This window comes from Chlamydotis macqueenii, chromosome 3 (genome assembly GCF_036417535.1).
Source record: "Chlamydotis macqueenii isolate bChlMac1 chromosome 3, bChlMac1.mat, whole genome shotgun sequence".
Lineage (NCBI taxonomy): Eukaryota > Metazoa > Chordata > Aves > Otidiformes > Otididae > Chlamydotis > Chlamydotis macqueenii.
In genome coordinates this window covers 53616408-53635660 of record NC_141558.1, presented here as the reverse complement: position 1 = coordinate 53635660, position 19253 = coordinate 53616408, and the positions used below count along the sequence as shown (strand labels likewise).

The following is a 19253-nucleotide window of genomic DNA, read 5'->3' as shown; positions in this document are numbered from 1 at the left end:
TGCCTCCTTTCCTGGACTCTGCACCAAAGGATCAGGATCAGGAGCTGCGTTTGTCTGTCTGTCCCAGCCGGAGTTAGGTGGGCAGCTAGAGAGCACAAGCCAGTGCTACCCTCTGCATGACACTTGCAGAAGGCGCAGCAGGAGGATCTGCTCTTCAGGCTGCAGGACCAAAGAATCACAGCCCTGCTCTCTGGGTGTGTGACAAGCATATGACATATAAGACATATCTAACATATAAGAAGTCTTCCTTTTGCATTTTTAGATTTCCTGCAAGCATTCATGATTAAGCAATGATGCAAAGAGGAATAAAACAGACTTGCAAAATGGCACCAAGGTTATTTGCACTGTTACTGCCTTAGGAGGTGTGGCTCCAGTCCTGCAAAGACTCACTTCCAAGCCTTAAAAGCAGGTGCTGTGAGCAGTCCCCCTGGAGTCAGAATAGCACAGAGGGAGCAAAACTCTGCAAGGATTAGCCAAAGCAGGGCATGTGCACCTTCAGATACCAGTCCATCTAGAGAAGGAACATTTTTAAAAAGTTGTTTGCATAGCATCTAACACCTTTAGCCACAGTCTTGACTTTGGTGTTTGGATGTTTTCACAATACAACAATAAAAAAGAGTACCTGGAGAGCAAGTGTCAAAACCAACACTCGTGTATTCATTACATAAAGTCTCATGCTTGAAAACGTTCACAGTCAAGATCAATCGTAAATGCTGATAAAGTAAATGGCTGGTTTGTGCTTACAGGAATATTTCCAAATGTATTTGGGCTGTATTGCCCAGCCCTCCTCATTATGAATTACAGAGGAGATGGGGAAAAAAGAAAGAAAAAAAAAGAAACAATTGTGGTGAAGCACAACCAATGCTAAAGCCAGATTAATTGTTTTTTTTTAAAAAAACTTTTAAAACAGCCTAAAAAAACCCACAGGCAAATGCTCACAGAATGATCCTGTTACCTCCAAGCCTCTGCAACAATAAAGTTAAATGCCATTTTTAGTTACTTTTCTCCTGCAAAGTGCTGCTGCCTCCTTTCTTGATAGACACCTCAGAACATTTTTGCTTTAACCGGTAATATAAATCCTGGAGCCCTTCCCTTGCCCTTTACAGTTTGTCTGGGCTCTGGCTAATCGGCGGCTGAGGGCGAAAAGCTCAGGGGTACGTCTGGCTGAAGGAATCACAGCAAGCCACCTCGTGCCATTTACCAACCTCCGGCCAGGGATGCTCTGCACACAATGTATTTCACAGCAGCTCCTTGCCAGCTTCTCATGGGATTTACTCACACTGCCTTATCGTATTCTTTCTATTGGGATTCCTATCAGTTTTCCTACAAATGGAGTTGTTGCCCAGCCGAAAGCTAGCAGAAGAGAGTTTTGGTTATCTGTAACTCCCTTTCTGACACGTGGTGAACATTATGCCAGATTATGTGAGAGTGTTGGAAGGTAAAAACTCTCATCATGGTGCAAAAGTCCGTTTCTACTGCTTCTCCTAGTGACAGAAGGGTAATGTCAGGACTCTCCTCTTACATGTGTTGAACTTTTTCAGCCTTCAAAGACATTACATTAAGAAAAAAAATAGACCAAAACAAAGCATGGTAGTGTTGGGATCAGATGCTTTGCCTGTAAAAAAGTCAGCTTTTGAGTATAAGGGAAAATTGCCATTTCTACGGTGTTGCATTAATTATTCATCAGCTTATAATAGTATTTTAATTTACCAGTGCAATAGTAATGCAGAATGCTACAGTCCCCTCTTCTACCAGGTTTATGAGGAACTATCTATTGTTATGGAGCAGCCCCTTTATTTTAATCCGTCTTACAGATACACTGCACTCTAAAATGTAGCACTGCAACAGCCTCGCATTTTCTTATCTTTTGTATTTATCACCATATTTTTTACTCAGTAAGAAAATATTTTCAACTGCTAGGATTTCTATTTACTTTTAATGCAAAGTAATAGAATAACTCACTTCATCCACATGACAGGTATTTTTCCTATTTCATCCTGAAGTTTCCAGTTTGCCTTATTTCTCATACTTAGCTTTAATTCTTCATAAAAGCACACAGGGTGAAAGAAGGAGATACCTTTAATGCAGCTTTCCTACTGTTAAATAGATATCTTAGTCCCCCTTTCAAAAAAAACAAAACAAAACAAAACAAAACAACTATTAAAGTGACAAAAAGACAGCAACAAGTAGACAAAGAGAAATATTAGAGGCAACTTAGACCTATTGTCCATCATGTGCCTTTCCTTCTGGTGTTCCCCTTAAAGGCTGTTGGGTTGAGGGTGAGTCGTTCTTCACTGTTTTCCTTCCTCCTCCTGCTTTAAGAGGGTTTACTTTCACCAGAAAATGTTTCTTGTAAAAAAAAAAAACAAACAAAGAAAAAACCACAACCAAACAACCGTTAGATATCCAATGCAAATGCTGTGCCAAACTCTGAGAAGTGCCACCTTGGTTTTTGTCTTTCTGGGGTTTGAGCAGTTGTGCGTGGAACAGCTGCATCTCTGTGAGCCCAGGGCAGCTGGCCCCAGCCAAACACTTGCCACTCACAACCACAAAGCTGAAAAATCAGACCAGTTCCTTGATAGTCTGAAAATGTTCATGAGTTCCAGTTTCTTCTCCTTTTACTTTTCTATAATGGAAAGTAAAAATCCAGTTCAAATCTGCTAAGTAGCTTTCCCATGTTTGCATTCAAGAAATAATTTTCACTGCCATAAAAAAATATTCACACCACTAAAAAAAAAAACCCCAAGTTGTCCTCTGCCCCCTGTACGAAGGCCAGTGGTTTTGCATCACCATCCACGACGTCATTTGACTCTTTTAGAGTAGTCTGACTGCAGTTCCGGGTGTGGGGTCTGCTTAAATAGAAGTTCAATGTCTTTGGCTCTCCTCTTGCAACAGAAGGATTTTCCTCTCTGAAATAAGTCTAAAGTACCGTCCTTGCAATGCCAGGTCCTTTTAAGTCCCGTTGTCTTTCCCCGAGCTGCAGGGCCATGATGGGCTTGGAAAAGGGCAAGGGGGGATCTGGGAGTCTTTGAGTCAGCACATCAGCTCAGAAGGGATCCACCACAGAAGGAGTAACGGCGAGCTGCAAACCAAGATCAGAAGCTGTTACAAACTGACCCGATTTCAGCTCTGAATGCCACCATGTCTAACAGGCAGAGATCTACAGGGGAGAGCCAGGGGAAGAAGAGTGAAGGACAGCTCTAAAACCAGTATAGATCCTTGCTCTTATCCTGAGGCTGCAAACCTGAGAACGGAGAGAAGAAAAAAAAGGGAAGAAGAAAAATAGGTACAGGTGTTTAAGGACAGAGAAAGACAAACTGCATTTCTGCCAGCTGAGATCAGAGCATCAGTCTAAAGCACGGGCTCCCCAGAGTCCCAGGAGGCCGTGGAGATAGGGGAAGAGCCCAGGCTAGGCTGCAGGCAGGCACATGTCCCTCCTGCCTGAAGTGAGGCCGCCGTGAGGAGCCATTTGTGGCTGTAATAACCCAGCTTCAGCACAGGGAACTGCCACCAGAGCAGCTTTCCTTGCCTGCACGACCCCTGTCTTGGGACCTGCCACTACTGGCAATGCCTGTGTCACCTTTCTGTCACCGCTATGGCCACACAGCCTTACTTCCAAGCACCCTATCAGGCAGAGGATACCAGTACTGGGGGAAAACCATTCCCCTTTTTGCTCAGCAAATGCAATTGTGCTTCCCTCTCAAAAACTGGGAGAAAAAAATAAATAAGGAGAGAAGGTTATGAACCTGTGAGGGGTTTAGAAATGGGCCTGCTCCGCCGCGACTGCCAGCACTCCCACCCTCAGGGCGGCCCGTGGAGGGAGCAAGGCAGTGGTGACCTTTGAGGTGGCTCTGCCCTACTCCCAGCTCTCGCTGCTCAAGGCCAGGGCCAGGACAAGAGTACTTCAAAGCAGCCAGCACCCTCAAGGCACATTTAGGGGTGCCAGAACTTTGAAGGGTGATATATTGCCCTGTCCCATTCTCCCCTTTTTTGCTTGCCTGGCATAAGAGCCCCAAGAAGGGCACCTAGGGCAGAGCTCGGGCGTCTGCCGTGAGGCTTCCACTCCCAATTTATTTCCCCCACAGCAGCACCCTGTCCACCCTACCATGGGGGAGGTCTATCAGCACTACTACGGGCGATGCAAGGGAGGCAGGGTGCAGCTGAGCTAGGGGGGATGGAGGGGCTGAGAGCAGCTCTTTACCTGCGTCCACATTGAGGCTGAGGCTCTGCGCCATATCCCCCGCCGCGTTGGGGAAGGGTCCTGGCGTCGTCCAGGCTGCAGCAGTGCCCGCCTCGCTCTTGCCCAGTTCGCAAGGGGGGCTGACCGGCGTGGGCACGGAGGCGGGGGTGAGGCGGTGGGGGCGGACAGAGGCGGTGGGCACCAGGAGCGAACCATAGCGGGGGTCGAAGTGGGGCCCGTAGACCTCGTGCATGGTAGCAGGGCGGGGGTAGGCAGTGCTCTGTGTCCCGATGTAGGGGTGGTGGTGGTGGGGATGGTGGTGGTGGTGGTGGGGATGGTGCCAGGGCTCGGGGCCGGCCTGGTGCAGGTGGCCGTGCAGCGAGGCAGGTGCGTAGGGGTCGGCGGCGGCAAAGGGCAGCTCGCTGTGGGCGGCAGCTGCCAGGGGGCTGCTGAGGGTGGCTGGGACCGAGGAGGGCTGGTACGTGCTGTTCCAGAAGGACGGCGGGAAGCTGCGCTGGCTCATCGGGAAGGAGCCGTCTGGGTGGAGGGAGCGAGAGAGAAAGGAAAGGCAACAGTGAGCACACCCAGCGAGCCCTCATCTCCTTTCCCTCCAACAGATCCCCTCCAAACAAGCCCTCTCGTTTCCTTTAACCCCCAAACAACTGCCCAACAGAAGAAATTGCTCCCAGCGACTACAGATTCCTTTCCAGCCAAACATCCCAACACACCTAGCCCAGGGCTTAGCTGTGAAACTGAAACTGTTCGCTCCAGCTTTCTTTCAGTGTGTATTTAGGGAAAAGTCTGTTGTCTAAGGAAGGAAAACGTCTCTTTTCCTTGGAAGTGAAAACTGAGTCAGAGCTATTACGCATCACAGCAATTTCCAGGGTTGGATTTTTCTTGTTTGTTTTTGTAGTAATCTCCCTGTCTAAGCATTTACACCCAGCACCCCGGAGGATGCCTGAGCCTGCCAGGAAAGCGGCTGCTTCTTTGGTGCAGTGTCAAAGTGGGCAGGAACAGCACGAGATGTGACTAAAGGCCAGCTTGAATTTTCTGAACTTCTGAGGGCAATTTCTCCATCTATTAGACTGGACTTTACTCCTGTTTCTTGGGTATATTGCTAACATATTTGGGAAGCGTTCTGCAGATCTTTTGGGACTGACAAGGCAAAGGACAAGGACCTTGCATTTTCTTTGCCTGGTAAGCCACATGTGAGATGGGCTAGTGATTATTAACAGCACAGGGATAGAAATTACGCATTATTAATTGGGAATGCATAGTGTTCCTGAGACAAATAAAAGCATATTCCTGATCCATGTTTGCCAGGGAGGGACGTCAGTTCTGCGCCCTGGCATTGCTCAGCAGAAAGAGAAGTGGCTGATGACGAGCAAAGAACTCTCCCCTCCTGCCATCAATTCCAGTGCTGAATAACTTTCGCCTGTGAAATATTTAAACTACTATTTCATTCTCAGAAACTACTGACAGGAATTCATGGGGAGGCTGGGAAACCAGCTCTTGGCTGGGCTGGTAGCCCTGTGAGGGAGGGTCCCCAAAACTGCCTGGAAAGAAGTGCCTGCCCTAACTCCCTGGTGGGCAGAGGGTTCGGAAGGTTATTCCCCTCTGCCCTGGGTACCCCACAGCCTCGTCCAGGGTGAACGGGACATGGCTGTGGAGAGCACATCAGCCGCAGCCTTGGCCTTGCCAGCACAGGGCCACGGGAAGTCTGAAAGCCCTCATTTTCAGAAATTTACAATCCTTGTCTCTGCTCCAGCATCAACCAGGGTGGTGACACGTGCAGGGCAAGACACACAGCCTATTTTTTTAGCGAGGGGATCCCTCTGTGGCTTGTTTGATTCCTCTGCCAGTAAATTGCCTGCGGTGTGAAGGAGATTCGTTGCCCCCCGACTGCCTCGATTGGCACGGGCAGCCCGTTGCACTGGCGCGATCAGAAGAGAGTTTTTCTTTCCTTTTCTTTCCCCCTCCCCCCCCTTCCTAAAAGAGTCAAGCCCCCACCGCGCCCCACCGCAGCCTCACCCCTCCAGGAGCCGGCGTTCCGCGCTGCCTTGGCGCTGCCGAGCGAGAAGCTGCTGGGCTGGCTGAGCGCCCGGCTGAAGTGCTCGTCCACCACGGCGCTGATGTCCCCCTGGAAGTAGGTGAAGAGGACGCAGCGAGAGCTGATGTACTCGGCTTCGGGCGGCCGCTCCTTCTCTGGGCTGCCGTCCTCCTCCTTGATGCTGGCCGCGGGGTGGCCGGAGAAGGAGCTGCTGGCGCCGGCGCTGCTGCCGCTCTCCGGGGCTTCTTGCATTTTGGAGTAAAAGGCGAGTTTCTGGAGGGAGAGGGGGAGAGGGAGGGGAGAAGGAAAGGAAATAGAGCCGGTCACTCAGGGCAGCGCAAGGTGCACCCAGCGCGCTCCCGCGATCTTTTCCAGAGGATGCAAAAGTCTGGGATGTCCAGCAGCATCCTCCCTCACCCCGTAGCTGCATGTCCGTCCCACCCCGGGGCTGCAAATAGGGTTGGCGGCCCGAAAACGGGAGATGAGGAGCGAGATGGAGCGACCGGGCGGGAGGGGAGTTACACGCTCGGGTCCCCAGCACGAAGTCCCGCACAAGAAGGCACCTTGCAGGCCGGCTTCTGGGGGGACGGCAGTTGCCCGGGGGCCGAGACTGGGAAGCGAGGACGAGGCGGAGGGCGCGGCACCCACAGCGCAGAACGGGCAGCGGGAAGGGAGGAGAGGGCCGCTAGGTCTCCGGCTCGCAAAATCTGCCCCAAAGAGTCCCGCAACCCACTGCGGCGAGGAGGAGGAAGGGGGAAAAAAAACCCACCACCACCAACAACAAAAAAACCAAAACAAAAAACAGACCGGCAGCCTCAAACACATTTCAGGGAAAAAAAAAAAAAAAAAAAAAGCATTTCCCCGGCCAGCAAGAAGCTGCAGATTATTTCCTACAAGAGGATTCTGTTTTTACTGGATTCGTCTAGGTAGGGAAACAGCGGGCGCTGAGAAGTTTGCTGGATGTTTCCCATCTTCATCCACGTTAGCGTGTCCGCAGCTGCTGGGAGTTTCTTAGAAATAAAGCGACGGGACGCGGAGCCCAGGCTAAGCCGTGGGGCGGCCGGCGGGGAAGCACCGAGGGGACGGGTCAGAGCCCTGGGCCGAGACACGCGAGATATTTAATCATGTCAGTCCCTTCGTAACGGCCGCCTTTCCACTTGGCTCCCAGCTCGGCCATTGAGGTAATGATCATCCCCCCTAAATAATATCACGAAGCCCGGGGAGGCGGGGAGGGGAGGAGTGGTGGTGAGGGGAAGGCAAGGTGAGGGAAGACATCATTTGCTATTTGTAAGACGTATTCCGGCCCCGCTGCCAGGCGCTGGAGGTGGCACATGGGCTACCACCCCATGGGCCGGTCGCCCCGGGACCGGCCCTGCACGGAGGGGATTGCCCCACCGCTCCGCGCCCGGGGTGCTGCTGTCTGCATCCATCCCCTTTTTCGTTTTGCCGGGGGAGGAAGGAATTAATTTCGGGAAGGAAAAAAGGGGGAGGATTAAAAAAAAAACCCCAAAAACACCAAAAAGAGAGAACTCCAGAGGGCGAAAGAGAAAGCGGTGTGCTGCAGGTGCAGCCCAGGAAAAGGAGCCCTGACCCACGCAAGACTGTACGGTCCGTGGGGTGGGGGGGAAGCAGTTCCCCGCGCAGGACGGGCTGTGTGCGTGCCGCGAAACATCCCCGCGGCCGCCGGGGTCCCTTTATCGAAATCCGGTGGTTAATCGATACCCGCGGTAGCTGCGGAGGGCGAGACGTGGCTCCCGGCCACGGAACACCCGCGGATCTCGCAGGCTCCCGCCGCCTCCCACAGCCCGTTGGGGCCAAGGTCCGGGCCGGTGTCCCGCCGCTGAGCGACCCCCGGGAGCATCCCCGCAGCCCCGCCGCACCGCAGCCCTGCCACCCTCGGAGCCGGGGCTTCCTCTTCCCCCGCGCCGAACTGGGGAAATCCCGCAGCCTCCCGGTGCTCTCGCCTCCCCGACTTCCCCAGGGTAACCCCGGAGCCCCTCTCCCAGGCAGCCAGTAAAATACCCGCGGCGGCGGCCGGGATGCCCGTCCCGCCGGGCGCCTTCAAACGGAAGGCATCGCTGCTCCCCAGCAGCCTCCCTCGGATGGAGCCCGTCCCAGCAAAGGAAAGAAAAAAAAGAAAAAAAAAAAGGGAAAAAGAAAGAAAAAAAAAGCACCCAAATCCCTAAGAAGCCACCGCGGGGGGAGAGGAAGCCCTGGCTCCCGGGGTAGCCCGCAGCCCCCCTCCCCCCGCCGGGGTACGTACCCTGCCGAGCCCCGCGCCAGGGTGGGATGCGGTTCTGCTCCGCTCACCATCGCCGGCTCCCAGAACTTCCCCCCCTTCCCGCCCCCCTTTCCCCTCCCCTTCTCCTTTTCCCTTTTTCCTTTTGGCGAGGCCCCGGGCGGCCATCCCCCAGCCCAACACCCCTCCCACCCCCGGCCTCCGCACCGCTGCCCCCCGCACCTACCTGGTGGTAGGGGCTGTAGGCTGCCGCGAAGTAGGGCTGGGGCGGCCCGTAGACTTGGTACACAACATCCAAACAGCTCATGGCTGCCCGCCGCCGGCAATTATTTTTTTTCTCATCAACTCCCGTTCTGCAAAGCGGGGCAGTGCTTGGCGGGAGGGAGGCTCCCGGGGGTTAAGAGGCACCACGCATTGGTGGGAGGAGTGAGGTTGGGGGGGGTGGGGGGGTGACCGCGCTGCGATGAGATGACACCCCCCCACCCCCCTTCCCTGCCCTACCTCCCTATAGCGCGGCTTCCTCCTGCAAACGCGCCGGGGGAGCGGAATGGCCGAGGGGGGCTCGCCCAGCGGGGCAACCCCTCTCCCACCGCGTTTTATTTAATTTAATTTCATTTATTTCATTTAATTTATTTTCACGCGCTTGCGGCGCCTGGCGCTGCCTCGCCGCCGGTGCCGGGTTCCCCCGCGCCCCGCGCCCCCCCCCGGGCCGGGCCGGCCCCGCCGCCCCCGCCCCCCGCCTCGTCGGGTCCCACTGCCGGCGGGGGCGAAACGGGGCTCCGGGAAAAGGCAGGGAGCTGAGTAACCCCTCACTCCACCCCCCTTCCCCAAATCCCACCGAGCCCGGCGGGAAATGCCGCTGCCAAAGTCAGAGGAACTGCAAGGTCTGATGAACCGAAAGAGGAAAAATCCGTTGTCTGCCGAGGAGGAGTCTCCCCAGGAGTTCTGAATCCTTACAAACGCCGGGAATGGCGATGCTTTTGCGTTTCACAGAAACTAAAACAACGCCGAGGGCAAAAGGCGCGTGAAAAGAACAAACTACCGTGACAGTGAACTGGATTTACGCCCCAGCTTTCTGCCGAGCACGTCAGGCAGAGGTGTAAATAGGTGGAGGGATCCTAACTGCGCTTTCGACGGCGATGCCTGGGAGGAAGATTCGTTTCTAACACGGAGATACTCGTTCTCATTTCAACATCAACCCTTTGAAACCGTGTATGGGTCACAATTATTGTGAAGAGAGACCCGTTTTAAGTAAAGTTTTAGGCAGTTGTAATAAAGCAAAAACAATACAGAAAATGTAAGAGAAATAATATTACTTGGTTTTCAGATGCTGGTTGTTTACAAAACTATGGGGGGAAAATCTGAAAAGAACGAACACTTCGAAGACCTGGAAATCTTTAATTAAATTTTAGCAGAAAGTTCTCACAATTAAAAAATAATATTTGTCTCTATTTTGTTTCTCCCAAAATGTAGGTTTTGTATTCCAAATGCTAGGAATTGTTCTGAATGCCCATCCTTCACCAACATCATATTGCACTGCCTAATGAGCATAAGTTTCAATTTTTTCTGCACCAGGTGCAAGGTTTAAAATTAACATTTAAAACATTTTTTTGGTCTTCCTTTTCGGTGAATTTATTTTCCCTAGTGCAGCCTGGAACGCTGTGGCTGTGGGGTTCAGCCCCAGCACCGCTCCTTCCCCCATCAAAGCAAATTTTGTGTCAGTAGCCAGGGAGCTAACAAGAGAAGGAAATGTTGGTAGTAGGCCTTCAGAAATAAATATGTCTCATGCTCTATCATTTTATTTCTCCTGAGTAGCAAGGGAATAGCCCCAGTACAGGGAAGGACTCACTCTGTGGCTAGCATCCAAAATAAGGTGGTCAGCTAAGGAACTCCCCTCCGCTCCTCACAGCAAGAGACCAAGGGACCTCACTTGGGACGATGGGATCCCACTTCTCCTGTGTGTCCCTGCTCTGGAGAGGCAGGGAGCTTTCCCACTATGCAGAGATCCATGCCTGTTTCAAAGGTAACGATACACTGGACGACATACCAAAAAAAAAAGCCCATTTCTCAGAAGGTGAGTCTGACTTGAAGACATACTCCAAAGACACAACACACCTTCCTACGAGCTCATCACCAGCACCTTTGTGCAATAGCAAAGGTAGGACTTGCCAAGGCTTGGCATTTGCTTCTTGTGAAGAAAACCCCAAAGTGTAGTAGCAACATGTGTAACTGGGTGCTGCAATGCGGCGGCATCAGTCTAGGTTGTGTCCCCTGGAGAATCTCTCCTTGAGGGCTGAATTTAGGGGTTTTACCTCACACTCAGGTATATATTAGGGCAATCAGGTTTGTTGCGTCTTGGTACAAATTCAGTTTGACTGTATTTGACAATTTGACTGTAAAACTGTCTAATATAAGACATGAGCAAGCTTTAGTGCCTTAATGCAGAGCAATGCAAGCATTCGTGGAAAAAGTGCTGGTGGTGTTTTGCCTTCTCAGTGCACTCTGGGAAGTCAGTCCCGGTATGGGAAATTATCCTGGAAAGCAAAGGTCAGAAACTACGTTCACTAATGAGCTCTATATTTACAATTATATAGAAATAGTTTTTCTTGGTCCTAACTAAAGAATTTTGGGTGGGTTGAGTCACACAAAGAACTACAAAGGCCTGGAAAAAAACAGCTGAGGTAGCTCAGGGAGAAAATTATGACAACAATGAAGGGAAGCACGCTTTTAGGAAGGACATGGGCTGGAAACTGGCTGTGTACCATTAAAACTGGGCCTACTCCTGTGGTCATACACTGGTAACGATTCACAGCAGTAATGTTAAAAGAAAGTCTTGTTGTTACGAACAAAGAATTACGGGTTCTGATAAACAGTGAGATGCAGAAAGTTACAACTCGCCTCAGAAAACATTCATATAAAGCAATTCAAAGTTATCTGCTAAGCTGGAACCTTTCAGAAAAGAAGAATTGGGTATTACTGTGAATGGCTCACTGGACAAGCAAACAGGTCATCAAACAAAACATCAACATCCAGAAGGACTGGGAGAAAAAAGTAGTGGAGTCGTGACAGTACCCACCACAATGTTTGCTCACCTTCCCTGCCAGCCTGCCAGCACCCAGTGTGCAAAAGCTGGACCAGCAAACATCATGTCTGACAAAAGTGTTGATTAGCCAGAAGGGATCTTTCTGTTTTGTTTTGTTTTTTTTTTTTAATCTGGCCACATACTTCATGCTGTTGATAATATACTTTTTTAGAAACTCATGGAAACTTTTTCTTGTTCCTGGAAGCCTCGCTTTCCCGACTGGAAGACACCGCAAGGTGGATGGAGAATCCAGCCCTTGCTACAGCCGTTTGCTGCTGTGCTTAGCTGCCTTGCTCACTTCCAGCTTCAGCTGGTCTGGCTTCAGCTTCCAGCTGTTGCTTCATGTAATGCTTTACTTTACTGAACTAAGCAGCCCTTTCATATATGTTTTCTCTTATGAAACTTATTTTATTCCACATAATATATTTTTCCTGCCAAAATAGATGCTGCTCTTTAATTTTCTACAACAATTTCCCCTGTCCTCAGATAATTTTTGTACCTTTTTTTCTCTGCACTCTGAGGAATTTTTCAACATTGTTTAAAAAATATTGACACAAGAACTTGTTATTATTCTAATGTCTCTCTTGCCGAAGGTATACATAAAGTAGAATACCTTCTTAGCCACTGATGCTTATGGTTGTTGGGGTATTTTGCCACAACACAATTTTAAAGACATGTCATGCTGACATGCTTTCCCAATGTCATCACCACAGTATTTTCAGGATCACTACTACGAGTTTGTAAAAACCATGGACTGCTTGGTGGTGAGGAGCTGGCAGTACACATATGTTTCTGGCATTTCTTCTGAGCTCTTACATAGTTGACTGAAATTGCAAGTACCCAGACTGAAAGCTTTGGCAATCTCATGCAAGCCTGTGACACCTGATCGTGACCCCTTGTAAAGTCATCCATTCCAGGACCCTTTCTGTCACCTGCCTTCCTTGGTCCTAGATGTGCAACGCTGCCAATGGTTCCATTCGTGTGCTGTTCGTTCTTGAAAGTGTCAAGAGACTTAGCAACGGTCTCAGGTCTTTCTAAATGTCCCATTTCCCACCTTACTCACTAATCTTCCTGTCATTATGTTACCTGCAAAATTTATTTTATATCAACTTTCAAGTTACAGATTAACATTCTGCACAGTTCACAAACTAGCTAATATGAATACTGCTGTATAGTGTTCATATCCTATAATCCTATATGCCAGTATTTATGCTCCAAAATACTGAAGATTTTCTGTTGACTCCAGTTTCTTGCATTTTTTTGTCCATTTGCTATGTACGCACTTCCTTTATATTGTGCAGTGCCTCCTCTATGAGATGATAACTTTGGTTTCCCCAGGCTTCCTATTTCTGCTTTCTATTGCCTCAATCTGTCTGAAGAATTCAGCACATACTTAACTTTAAGTTAAATGCACTACTTGTGGGTTTATATGGGCCAAATTTGGCTGAAATGAATTAGGATCAATATTGCTGTTCTTTTTCTTATCTTTTCAGTCTTTGTGCTCCATCTCCCTAAAAGCTTTTTGGTTTTTTAGGGCTTGGCAACTGTTACTATGGTGTTTCCAGGGATGTTTTTGAGGTGCAGCCTCTGGGTCTGTATTGATGCAGAAGACTTTAGGCTCAAGAGCTGCTGCCTTGGTAGTTTTCATGGACACAGAATTAACTGACATTGAAGATAAAAATCAGTATGGTAGTATAGCACAAGGACACATATCACTGACTTCCCTGTCACTGTCTCCTTCACTGTCCTGAGGAGCTCAGTTTTGTTTTGTTTTTAATTTTCAACCCCAGAGACATTTTATAATTAATTTTAATCTTCCTTTGAGGGCATGCTTTTTTTTTTTTCTTTTCCTTTTTTCCCCCTGTGGCTCTAAGAATTAACTGTTAGCTGCTAATTAATCACATGCACAGAGACTATTTGGTGCGTGTTTGTATATGTGACAACACGTCTACTCCAGTGACACTCTCTGCAGCAGCTGGAATGTACGCGGTGATTTTTACTCCATGATGTATTTACAGGGGAGCTGCAGCCCGGCTCAGGGTGCAGCATCTGGTGTGTGTCACTCACCCGTCCTACCCAGCCCTTATGGGCTGGAGGCATCACCTGTCTCTCCTCTACTGATCGCGGCAGATGAAGAGATCATTATGCAGGGCTGGAAGGGAAATCTAGAGCTGTCATGAGGGAATATATTAACATGCGTGAGAACACACTGAACACATTGAATTTAGGGCTTGATTTTGCAATATGAAAGCTCATGGAAGTGTTTTCACAAATCAGCATAGGAATAGGCTCAGTTTTGCCCTCAGAAGTAGAGCTAGCAGCTTTTCTGATGCATGTGTGGTGGCACATTTGGCTCTGAGCTGGATCACTGTGCACCCCTTTACCTCCCCTGGCTCTGAACGGGGGAGTGAATCTGGCTTGTTCTGGGATTCATTCACCAAGACACTCTACAGATAGTTTTGTGTTTGTGTATAAAATAAATAATACATACTTCCTCTGTGTTCAGGACGGAGAGGCAATTTCAGACAAAACGTTTCTTAACAAGCACTCCCAAGCACAAAATAGTTTTTTTTTTTTCTGGTTTAATGTACTTTTAAAAATTGCTATGATGTGAAACTAGAAACAGGCTGTGTCTGAGCTCTGTGGATGTTTTTTAAGCACAAGCCATATTAATACAGGCACTACACTCTTGATGTAATTGCGATATGTAGATCCTCTGCAATACCCAGTCACAGTGTATTTAATGGCACGGTGTCATACATTTGCGTGCTTTGTCTTGAAAAAGAACGCAGTTTTTATGTGAAGGCCTTAATTCCTGTAAATGTTTTCATTTTAGAAGCATATTTCTTTCCACTTTCGTACATAATATTTCAGGCAGAGGGAGATAGGTGGCAGAGAAAGACTGCAGCTCGAGAGAGTAAGCGGCTCAGTGCAAGGAAACAAGAAGATGATCAGGTTTTCAACTGAGCACAAATAAGTAAGGTATATGCTTTTTTGTCTGTAGAGACTTTTGTGTAACACCAACAACATGAAGCTGGGATGAGGAAAAGGAAGACTCTCAATTTATGATTAAGCCTTCCTCAAGTGGAAACTTTTATTGCTCAGAGTGGGCAATATTATATTATGCTGGAGGGGCTCACTGGTTCATTTCTCTTTTCTTCAAAGTGTATTTGGCTAAGTCCTGAGAAAATGTCACTGGAAAATGTTTACAGAGTAGATTTTAAGCAAAATTAAGTAAAAAGAAAATTCATAGCGAAATACTGGAGGTGGAGCCATGGTACAGGGAATTGTGTTCTCATTGCCTGCAATTGCCCCAAATAACATAGCTCCTGGGTTAGGCATAAATAGGTGTGATTTCAGAAGCTGAAAAATATCCTGACTTCTGAAACTGAATAGAGCCCACATTTAAATTTTTTTATAGCCAGACTTAACAGAGGACTTTTAGTCCTGATGGTTGCAAAAGCCAACCCCATCTTCAGAAATTTATTTGGAAAAACAAAAAAGACAGAGGAAGGCGGTAAGAAAGGAAGAAGGGAAGGTACAGCCACTGCAGGTGTGCAATGAATCTGTGTGAGGGAGAAGGGGACAAAATAAAATGTCATTTGATTTTCATAATAATACCTATTTATTGTAGACCAATCCACTGAAAAACAGTCTATACATAGCCATATTGTAGCCCGGCTGGAAACTCTGCCTTAATCTCTTATTAGTATCTGTGTAGATTTATTTAATTTACTACAGAAGGCTAAGAAAATAGTATGCAGATTAATTATTTGTAATAAATAATGGTGCTCCAGATTCTATTAAAGACACATGTAATCTGTGACCCACGCCACTGCCTGTACTCAAAAATACCAGAATAAAGATGAAATTGTGGAATCCTATGCAGTAAACACAGCTCTAAAGGGGAATCAGAAAGTGCATACCAAGGATCATGTGCTGGGGTCTTCACACAAGATGATTGTGCATTTTAGAGAAGGATCTTTTCTCATGCTCAGGTAGGCACTTTTGTGAATTGCAGTGTTTTACATGTACATACAAATCAGTGAGTGGTCTGGTAGAAGAGGTAAGAGCCATCAATTTACAGAAAGTATGCCATTTCATACTTCTCACATGATTAAACTTTCTTCCTTAAAGAAGGCTCGCATGCATTAATGAACTTCTGGTCTACTGAGTTAAATTTTTGGAGAAACTGTCCTAAAAAATCAAGTTTTTGAAATGCGGGTCCACTCAAGGCAAGACAATGCACTTTTCAATTCAGAAAGATAACTCAACTGAGAAAAACTTTAAAAAGTACTTTTAAGTTTCTGTTGAGGTTCTATATTAGCTGGTAAAAGCCAAGCATCCAGGGTGACAAATACTTGGAGTTGCTACTTCAGAAAAAATTATTAGGCAGCACTTAATTTAGGATCAGATTGTGGCATAAATTTTTCAGTAACGCTTTTCAGAAATTCATTTTTAACTCACAGACAGTTCACTGACCAGAGGAGAGGATGGTTTATTGTAGAGGAGAGCATAAAAGCTGAAGAGCTGGGCAAATGCAGAGTGCAATGGGAAGGCAGCTCAAAGCCATTTCTATGTCTCTGGCTGTTGAAATAATACAACTGCTGCATTAAATAAACCAGATTGCTCATCATTAAGATATTTTTTTGTTATATTGCCTATTGTTGGTCATGGGGACAATTGTACTGGCCTCTGTAACTCTTGTCCTTATCTTCTGTACTTCTGGCCTGCAAATAGACTGAGACCTGGCTTTACTGCAGGAGGTGGTTTTGCTGTGCAGGGATGCTGCTGCCTCCCAGAGCCCTTGTGTACCTTCCCAGGGCAGGCTGGCAGTTGCTCAGGCGGCTCCAGCAAGGCAGCTGAAGCAGAGTCTGAGAATGATTTCCAGGGAAATCAGAGATAGGCAAGAAAAAACTTCGGAAAGCCTGTAATCAACCCAATACTCCAGAGGAAGAGCAGGAGCCTCAGGAATCCCTTACAACTTCTCCCTCTCCCGTGGTGCATCCCAGCCTCCTGCACACCCGAGGACAGAAGCATGTCTTTCAGTATGCCGTGTCTTTCCAGCCAGCTTGTGCCAAGCCATACCTCAGTCTCTCGCCTTCCAGCACCATGCAAACTCCACAGTCCTCACATTCCCGCAGCACAGGACACTCTGCTCCTACCGCTTCCTGTACGGAGCACAGCTTGTGGCCACACTCCAGGGGAAATCACATGCAGATTAATGGGTCTTGTGTTCTTTTCCAGGTGAGCATCTTCTCATGAGGGAGAGACCAGTCATTATTCAGCAAAACACACCCAGGTGCCTACTCCATTGACCTGCAAGTGTTCTTACACTGTTTGAAGCCAGTGTTGGAGAACATGTCATAACCTCTTTGCTCCTGCTCTTTCTCTTGCCTCATAGTCCATATGTGCAGAATTATGGGTATGCTGCTTCTTTTCTGCTTGCAGCCAATTTGGGGTGCATGTCTTGCTCCTCACTGGAGCTTCAGAGATCAACTGCCAGTTCTTTTTTTGTGTTACTTTTGTGCATTACCCTGAGACAGTGTCAAAAGCCTGTTGCCCCATAAATATAGGGTGGTGTTCATCAGCTGAGTTTTCTCCAGTTTACCCAGCCCAGGGATCCCTTCTGCAGCACAGGAGGAAATGTGGAAACACATATCCTTCCTTCAATCCCAGCAGCATCCTAAAAGCTACTGCCCCATGGCACCCTTCTGTACGCTTCTGTTATTTGAGAAAAGCAAGATGACTCCTGCTCCATGAATTGTATCAGTGTTAATCTCCTAAATCAGTGATGCTGCCTCGCAGCTTTTACATAGATGAGAGAAACCTGGCACAAGGGTAAAATGAACTTTCCAATGGGTATTCAGGGCATCCCGAGACTGCATGTTTTCATCCAAGTAGCTAGACGTGCTTTAGTCAGAACCGTGTTTTCTTCTGCATCCGGAAGAGCACATGCTAAAGTATTGATTCCACACATACAAGAAACACTAAGCAGAAAAAAACACTCTACTGTCCTCATTAACTTAGTAAAAAGCCAATTATTTCTGAGCCAACACATTTTTTTTCTCTTCAGCTGTATTCCTCTGTACTCACCATTTATTCTAAAGTGCAAGTTGGTTACAAGTTTTTTTTTTTATCAACACAAAGAGTCAATCCTTTTGCTTTTCAGAAGAAAACTACCAAAATTAAAATATATATGAAAACGTGCACAAAATACATACAATGTCTTTCATACTGAAGAGCTCCAAATGCTTTGGAAGTTGTTGTTTACATGTCTGCTAGACTGTTCCTATCTAGATTATCTATCTATCCACCCACCCACCCAACCTACCTGCCTCCCTTCTTACCTACCAAACAGCCTATTAGATAAATTTCTTACAATTATTAGCTGCCTAAGTAGAGGCAATATGAATGGGATTTCATGGAAAGGGAAGGCTAAGCACTTAATATCTAGAACTCAAGCCTTTGGATCTAAAATATATGACGGGAACTTCCAAACCAAGGACTGGAAAGAGCAGTTTGTCTTACCAGAACTGGGCAGGCTGAAGGCTAATATGGAGCAGATTCATGGACAAGATTCACCTCCAATCTCTTTTAGGGACTCATAACATTTCCAATTTGCTGTTGTGTTAGGTGGAAACACTTGTCTCAATCTAAAGTCATTTAGCTCAACTGAGCTCATGTTTTTCTCACCCTCTTTTTTTTTTTTTATTTTCAAGGATGACTGGAAATCTCTCTGTATTGGGAACGTTAACATCTTTCCAACCCTAGCACAGGTTAATTAGTGTTCAGCTGATCACCATTTGGTTTTGTTGTAGTTGACAGTTTTGACAGGGCTTCCCCTGATGATCTTGCTTTCAGGTGCTGGTCCCTCTGAGGAGACTTTCACCTTATGATCCCCTCCTCCACCAGAGTCATCTTTCCACCCTTTTTGCTGTAGTCAGCTGAAGTCTGAGCCCCTGGAGACCCCAACGTTGTTCCTTCATTTTTCATGGTGATATCTTGCTCTGTGTGTGCCTTCAGTAGGTGCCCCTCACTTCTGATTTGTATCAGGACATTTTCCTAGGAACTTGCACCCTCATCTCAGCCCTGCCAGTATAAGCAGCATTCCCAGCGTGGATGGCCAGCTGGCTGCTACAACCTCCTTTGACACCATGCTATGTAAACCTACTCAGGGCAGGTCTTGTTGATGTGTGAAAAATGCTTCTGACAGCCTGCTCCCACCTGCACTGAGGTTTCCAGCTTCACAGACTTACTGACCTATAGTGAGCAACAGTTGGGAAAACAAGAAAATGGTTTGGAAAGGGAGAAGAAAAGGAGTGGAGGCATAGGTTTGGAATGCAGAACAGAAGTTTTCAAAAGCACACTATTGCCACTGTGGGCCAACAGCAAGTGCAGCAAGAACAAGCCTGCAGAAATGTTTGTTATATACACAGCTCTTTCCAAAAGCTTGGTTAGTTTATATGTATTGACTGCTTTCCACTGATCAACTTATATACAATAGATGCACATTTGGCTTTTCTGGGTAAATGGGGTTTGTGACTGCTCAGAATGGTATCCCACTGGTACACCAGCCGCTTGGGATGTACTCCCAGATAAAGATATTCTGACATGCTGTCACAAATGGGCAGTTTATTGTGAAGAAGACAATAAAAGTGGTTAAAAACTGTATGTCTGTATATGTATACAAATATACATG

General features: G+C 47.6%; 1 protein-coding gene across 3 annotated transcripts; it reads right to left on the bottom strand.

Moving 5' to 3' along the window:
* Nucleotides 1-1852: 1852 nt before the first annotated feature.
* Nucleotides 1853-8829, bottom strand: VGLL2 (vestigial like family member 2). Of its 3 annotated transcripts, none has more exons than XM_086744777.1 (4): nucleotides 8696-8829; nucleotides 6212-6503; nucleotides 4202-4717; nucleotides 1853-3244 (listed from the first exon to the last, which is right to left on the bottom strand). In XM_086744777.1, exons 1-4 carry the CDS (start codon nucleotides 8774-8776, stop codon nucleotides 3201-3203), a joined length of 933 nt encoding a protein of 310 aa, XP_086600903.1. In that variant the 5' UTR covers nucleotides 8777-8829; the 3' UTR covers nucleotides 1853-3200. The 3 variants fall into 3 exon arrangements, with proteins under 3 accessions (XP_086600903.1, XP_086600904.1, XP_086600905.1); XM_086744778.1 differs by having other exon boundaries at nucleotides 1853-3082; XM_086744779.1 differs by having other exon boundaries at nucleotides 8494-8786.
* Nucleotides 8830-19253: the final 10424 nt, after the last annotated feature.

What these genes read in the sequence shown, in the direction of transcription:
- VGLL2 (XM_086744779.1), bottom strand. Translation starts at nt 8,637, where the DNA reads ATGGCCGCCCGGGGCCTCGCCAAAAGGAAAAAGGGAAAAGGAGAAGGG. An exon ending in GAACGCCGGCTCCTGGAGGG is followed by an intron (nt 4,718 to 6,211) that starts GTGAGGCTGCGG and finishes CCCTCCACCCAG; the next exon opens with ACGGCTCCTTCCCGATGAGC. An exon ending in CAGCCTCAATGTGGACGCAG is followed by an intron (nt 3,245 to 4,201) that starts GTAAAGAGCTGC and finishes CTCCGTTCTCAG; the next exon opens with GTTTGCAGCCTCAGGATAAG.